This window comes from Lampetra fluviatilis, chromosome 78 (assembly GCF_964198595.1).
Source record: "Lampetra fluviatilis chromosome 78, kcLamFluv1.1, whole genome shotgun sequence".
NCBI lineage: Eukaryota > Metazoa > Chordata > Hyperoartia > Petromyzontiformes > Petromyzontidae > Lampetra > Lampetra fluviatilis.
This window is the reverse complement of record NC_136352.1, coordinates 2,182,196-2,189,434: the sequence shown is the minus strand read 5'-3', so window position 1 is coordinate 2,189,434 and position 7,239 is coordinate 2,182,196. Positions and strand designations below refer to the sequence as shown.

At 45.8% G+C, this 7,239-nt stretch overlaps 1 protein-coding gene across 1 annotated transcript; it reads left to right on the top strand.

The window, feature by feature from the left end:
• Positions 1-716: 716 nt before the first annotated feature.
• LOC144953583 (uncharacterized) lies at positions 717-3,185 on the top strand (the record flags this gene model as incomplete). The annotated part of the gene is given in 3 exon segments (XM_078884158.1): positions 717-721; positions 1,975-2,421; positions 2,423-3,185. Coding segments are annotated over 3 exon segments (1,215 nt in total), but the record flags the coding sequence as incomplete, so codon positions are not given.
• Positions 3,186-7,239: the final 4,054 nt, after the last annotated feature.

Sequence of the window (7,239 nt, the reverse complement as noted above, 5' to 3'; positions counted from 1 at the left end):
CATTGAAAATGGGTCGTGGATGGGTATTCCAGCATGACAATGACCCAAAACACACGGCCAAGGCAACAAAGGAGTGGCTCAAGAAGAAGCACATTAAGGTCCTGGAGTGGCCTAGCCAGTCTCCAGACCTTAATCCCATAGAAAATCTGTGGAGGTAGCTGAAGGTTCGAGTTGCCAAACGTCAGCCTCGAAACCTTAATGACTTGGAGAAGATCTGCAAAGAGGAGTGGGACAAAATCCCTCCTGAGATGTGTGCAAACCTGGTGGCAACTACAAGAAACGTCTGGCCTCTGTGATTGCCAACAAGGGTTTTGCCACCAAGTACTAAGTCATGTTTTGCAGAGGGGTCAAATACTTATTTCCCTCATTAAAATGCAAATCAATTTATATTTTTAAAATGCGTTTTTCTGGATTTTGTTATTGTTATTCTGTCTCTCACTGTTCAAATAAACCTACCATTAAAATTATAGACTGATCATTTCTTTGTCAGTGGGCAAACGTACAAAATCAGCAGGGGATCAAATACTTTTTTCCCTCATTGTATATATATAAGGGACATTTGTGAATGTGTGTTTGTTCGAAATGTTTAGCATACTTCCCAACATGCAAAAAACTTGAAATTTGGCATTTGGGTAGCTTCCAGACTGTACACAATGTAAAACGTATAAAAATAGACTTTTGTATTTTGGGGGGGGGGGGGGCGGGGGGAAATGACCATGAAGTGTGTATCGTCGACCCGCATACAGAACTAGCGAGAATCAATATCTGGTGAGCGTTTGTGGTATTGATTAAACGGGAATAGGCCGATTCTAAAGAAATCTACAACCTTCGATTCCTTTGTGCGATTTAAAGAATTGAATCATGGCACGCGAGCGTTAGTTCTTGTTTTTTCACCGCGCGTTGGATTTTATTTTATTTTTAATCGGTGAGGTAATGATCAAAGTTTTTCTTTTCATTTGTATAAGTTATGTTTTTAAGTTTTGAGAAGTTTTTAAATATATTTTTCCCCTGGGCAACGCCAGGTACTTCCCGCTAGTGGCAGTATATTTCGACTCTATATCACAAAATACTCACCTGACAGAGTGCCGTGGTGAGGCCTAGTCCTGTGCAGAGCTCCGGGCCTCCCCTAGATTGCCCAGCCGGGTGAGGCTGGGGGCTGGGCCGCTACCCCGCCCCCCCTCTACAATAACACTGTCTAAGCGTTGTAATTTTAGTATCTACCGCCCCTATAATAGTAAGTGCACACAGGGTGGAGGGGGGCAGAGAAGAGGACATGACACTTTGATAAATTTATCTCAGCGTTGCGTGTACATTGTTTTGCCTTTTGAACGCGAATGAAAAATCCCCCCCACTCTCCAGGATGTCGTGTGTGTGTTGCCAGGGGCAACTCCTGTCAGTTTCGCGCATGCGCAAATGCGTGCTGTGTCGCTCGCGGGGCTGGGAAATACTGAAATACATATAAATCGCACTAAATCGTTTATTAAACTACTTTAAAGTTGATAGATTGAAAAATGGAATAGCCTATTCCCACTGCGACGCTTAGGGTGTGCTGCCTGTCAATTATTTTGTTCGACGTTAACCCCACTGTTCAAGAGCCAAATTCCTTGCAAGCGCGCATACGCAGACAGACGGACAGACAAAAAATGACTTTTATAGGTTAGATGTTAATGATCCATGTGAAATGTATGTGCGTGTAAGAGTTTATTTATGTGTCTCTCCGAGCTTGCATTTACATACAGTTCTTACCGGATGATGGTTGCTTGTGTTGCAATCGAAACGTTGTGTTCCATTATTTATTTTATTTTTTATTTGATATCTACGTGACTTTTACCGAAATAACCAAAGAGTAATTCCTGCAGTCGCAAAATCTTGAAATCAAAGATTGTATTCATTCATGTCTCGATACTGACGTAGATGGTATCGAATATGTGTTTCTGTCTGCAGTTGACGCTTCCTCTGATGCTTCCTCTGCAGAATTGGTCTGAAGGCGCAAAGGCACTCAGCGCAGCTCGGAACAAAAAGGAAACATTGCGACCAGTGTACATACAGCACGGATCGTACTGGAAATTTGACACAGCACCAGAGAACTCACACAGGAGAGAAACCCTTCAGGTGTAGTGTGTGTGGGAAGGAATTTTCAGATTCATCGACTCTTAAAAAACACCAGAGAATACACACAAGAGGGAAGCCTTTCAAATGCACTGTCTATGAGAAGGCATTTGCATGGGCAGCAGGTCTTCAGATCCACCAGAGAACACACACAGGAGAGATACCCTTCAGGTGTAGTGTGTGTGGGAAGGAATTTTCAAATTCACCAACTCTTAAAAAACACCAGAGAACACACACAGGAGAGAAACCTTTCAAATGCACTCTCTGTGCGAAGGCATTTGCATGGGCAGCAGGTCTTCAGATCCACCAGAGAACACACAGGAGAGAAACCCTTCAAGTGCAGTGTGTGTGAGAAGGCATTTTCACAGTCATCAACTCTTAAAATACACCAAAGAACGCACAAAGGAGATAAACCAAACAAGTGCAGTGTGTGTGGGAAGGCATTTTCAGGTTCATTTTATTTTAAAATACACCACAGAATACACACAGGAGATAACCCTTTCAAATGCACTGTCTGTGAGAAGGCATTTGCATGGGCATCGGTTCTTCAGCTACACCAGAGAACACACACAGGAGAGAAACCAAACAAGTGCAATGTGTGTGGGAAGGCATTTTCAAGTTCATTTTCGTTTAAAAGACACCAGAGAATACACACAGGAGATAACCCTTTCAAATGCACTGTCTGTGAGAAGGCATTTGTATGGGCATCAGGTCTTCAGATCCACCAGAGAACACACACAGGAGAGAAACCAAACAAGTGCAGTGTGTGTGGGAAGGCATTTTCAAGTTCATTTTCTTTTAAAAGACACCAGAGAATACACACAGGAGATAACACCTTCAAGTGCAGTGTGTGTGAGAAGGAATTTTCACAGTCATCGTATCTTAAAAAACACCAGAGAACACACACAGGAGTGAAACCCTTCAAGTGCACTCTGTGCGGGAAGGCATTTGCACAGTCATCAGATCTTCATAGACACCAGAGAACACACACAGGAGAGAAACCCTTCAAGTGCACTCTGTGCGGGAAGGCATTTGCACAGTTATCAGATCTTCATAGACACCAGAGGACACACATGCATCAGAAGATCCCCAAGGAGTGTAGTCTGAAATCGACTTGTGAAAGTCAAAGTGCTGCAATGAGCCCATCCCTCCTGAAAAAAGAACCAGAAGTACATTCCAGCTTGGATACTATGAAATGTATCAAGGTGAAATTTGAAGAGGCGACAATGAAGCGTGAAGAAGTGAAGGTGAAATGTGAAGATGAAGATTCAACTCCAAAATCGGACCTTCACTTCGATGGAGGCAACGTGAAGCAGGAGGAAAATTCTGACTGTGAGGCAGAGCGAGGCAACTCCCAGCAGTTTGTGGAAGTGGAGGTATGGGTGGACTTCTTAGACAAAACAAAGTCAAATGGAGACCCGGTAGATGTGTAAGCTTGAGACAATGAAGCCCCAGTAGATTCACCTTTGTCACAGGCCTTTAATGAAAGAATGTGAAGTTGAACACTCAATTCTTTGGTTCAACCTGCAGAGTAGAGAGGTCAGTATTTGCAGACCTGTGGGTTGGGTAGATCTATAACCAGGAGCTAGAGCCAATATGCTCCCAAGCATTCATAATGTTACAATAATATTAGCATTCATACTCTTTGGTTCTTTCGGTAAAGTCACGTAGGTATAAAATAAAATAAATGAAATCATAACGTTTCGGGGCGCAACACAAGTGCCCATCATCAGGTGGAACAACCACAACAATAAACTTGCTGAAGTGGGCAAGGTTTGCAGATCATGACATGCAATATCTGGGAGTCTACAAACTAAGTTGCTCCTATGGTGATTGTTACATTGGGGAAACAAAACGGCATGTGTCGGACCGTGTTCGCGAGCACAAGGCAGATCTGAAACACGGCAAGACTAATACCTCCGCCGTGGCTGACCATTGCTATAACGCTGTGGGCTCTCATGATATTGTTTTTTTGAGACCAAGGGGCTCTGCAAACCTTCGGGCTACTATCAAAGGTTTGTTCATGAAGCCATCCAGATATATAAACATAGACATAACTTAAACCGAGAAGATGGATACAAATTGAGCAATCATTGGAAGGATGTTATTAACCAGGTAAAACCTTAACTGCTTTATAGTTTTCCTTCATATCCGCATCTCCAGTTTCTTCAGCCTCCTACCCCCCAGCCCCGCTCACTTCCCAGCCCCGGCATTTTGTCGCACTCGTGTCGGAGCTTGCACTCCCCCTACCCCACACCCCCACCCTCTCTATCTCTCCTCCCTGGCTCCTCCCCCCCCCCTCTCTTACTTATATATAGCCTCTTGTTACAAGCAGCCTCCTCTTGCCCACTTCAGCAATTGTTTATTGTTGTGGTTGTTCCACCTGATGACGGGCACTTGTGTTGCGCCCAAAACGTCGTGATTTAATTTAACTTGTTTTATTTTATACCTACGTGACTTTACCGAAAGAACCAAAGAGTATGGATCCCTGCAGTCACGAAAACTTGAAATCTAATATCAGCATTATAATGATGCTTCATCGCCTCAGCAGCTCGGAGTTTCGTATCATATCTCATCACAAACACTCAGAGCATGTTGTGCATATGCCTTTTCCAAAAAAATGTATTAGGTGATTCTGCCTTTTTTGGTAATACATTTGATCGGGATGTAGCGCTGGGGCACGGAAAGGGTGAGTCCCCCCCCTGCCTCCTACTTTGCCACGCAGACAGCTGGAGGATAATTACAAGCCTGCTTGGGAAGTCATGAAATGTAATTTTAAAAATGGCAAACCCAAGGGGGGGCGGCTAACGAGATTCTGCGGGTAATCCCCAGTTGACTTCAAGACAAGGCTGCAATAAAGGAAACAACCCACAATAAAGCAGACATAAACAGCAGGGGTCACGAACCTTCCTTGGACTTTGAAATCCACCCAAGGGCAGTTAATGAGCTGACTGGAGTTTTTTATAATACAACAGTAAAGTTCGAAGCTTAGCTACATCTTCAACCTCAGGAGATCAAAATATAACTTGATAAGCACAGATCCCTGGCGATACAGACGTGGAACAAAGATTAATAAAACCCTCGGAATATCCTTGGAAACAACTACGGTGTAGCATATCTTGGTTAAACATGAACCAAATAATAATTATTAAAGTATTAGATCTAGGGTCATTCAGAAGAGATACAATGCGAAATATGTTAATCACACACGACCAAGATAATATGTATTCCACGGGATCAGAGCCTCACCAACAACCTTCGTCTTCCAGTAGCTAACAGCACATGGTAGCAGTAAATGATGTATGCAGGGGGGGGGGCGTCTCCCCCTAATATATCAAATACCACGCAATAATTCCAAACTGCGACGTGAGTGCTGTGAACGCTGCAAAAATATGTACTTTTGAGTCGATTGGAGTCAAAACTGCCGAAAGTGGTATGGTACCAAGCTATGAGTTGTAAAAAAAAAAATTCCCAACCCGTGATGAGAGGACGGAAAACATGGCGACAGCAAGCACACCCGTGCACAATAGGTCACGACTGCAAAGGCCACAGCGCCCCTTTTTGAGAGAGACTGCAAGTCTGATGCGAAAAAAATGTAACAATTCCAACCCGTGATGGGAGTGTGGGGAACACTGCCCAAAATTTGAACAGAAACATGGCTGTAATAAAAACACCTGGACAACAAACAGCCCAAGCGACTTGAAAAGGAAAACAGCTGCCCCTTTATGAGAAGAAAGCCTGAGGTGGAAAAATTTAGATATAAGCAAGAATGCAAGAACACAAATCAGTACTGCTCAAAGAATCGCCCAACTGACAAATCCAAACCATCAAGCACATCACCGATGATTGCTCCATCCATGCATATCCTGGCGGTATCGCTGAAATCCACACTGCGTCAACCACATCATTGAACTGGATGAGGAACCTTTGCATTCATTTACGGTGATCATTAAAAATAAAAACTGTTGCTTTTCACAATACCATACGAAAGAAGAAGTACTGCGAGTGGTAGGCTCCGGGGTTTGCCCTCGTGCCTGGAAAATTAATAGGGAGCTCTGCATCGGCAGAAGCCACACATCACGTAGAGGTTTTAATTTTTTAGCGTCATTGAGAGGCTGCCAGCCAAGGCTGGTACTTGCAGTAGTACAATACAAACGTGGGAAAGAGTGCCGTAACATTTGTAGTGGTGGTGTTGACGCGCGCCGACTGTGACAGTGATGGATCACGGGGCGGCACGGGGTGCGGGGTTGGGCACGCGTTGTGGGCGTGGTATGGACGCGTGCGCCGGGAGTGACGGATGACGGGGCGGCGCGGCGTGGGTGGTGAGGCACGCTGAGATGTGGGAAAACAGGATCGTAGCCAGCGCCCAGTGATTGGTCAAATAGGATGGGTGCTCTCAGCGACGTCCGCAGGTGGGGTATAAAGGGGGACGCGCGAGAGCACTCGGGGTTGTTAACCAGTTGAAGATCGAAGACGGAGTTGAAGACATAGTGCCCCGAGACCCCTAGTCCCGCTGTCCTTGTAGGGACCGGGGCCCTGTGTGGCTCGGAGGCGAGACTGTGGGACCCGTGGTCCGACGCCCACGTGGGTCGGGACTGGGGGACCCACAGTCGAGACGGACACCCCGGCAGGGTGTGTCCCGAGTAGCTCAGTGGGCGTTAGTTGCCAGAGTAGCTAAGTGGGTGTTGGTCACCCGAGTAGCTCAGTGGGCGTTAGTCGCCAGAGTAGCTAAGTGGGTGTTGGTCACCCGAGTAGCTCAGTGGGCGTTAGTCGCCAGAGTAGCTAAGTGGGTGTTGGTCACCCGAGTAGCTCAGTGGGCGTTAGTCGCCAGAGTAGCTAAGTGGGTGTTGGTCACCCGAGTAGCTGAGTGGGTGGTTGTCACCCGAGATACTACAGTGGGTGTTTGTCACCTGAGATACTACAGTGGGTGTTAGTCACCTGTGGAACGAAGTTGGTGAAATAAAGAGTGTGCTACCCGTGAAGTCGTCTCCCGCCGAGTTACTACTTTACAACTGGTGTCAGAAGTGGGGTCGTCTCCAAATGTCCGACAGCTCCCTACTTACGCTACGTCGAAAAGTTGACGCTCCCGAGGTAGGGGATGCGCGGGTCGGTTCCTGGGTGTGCAGACAG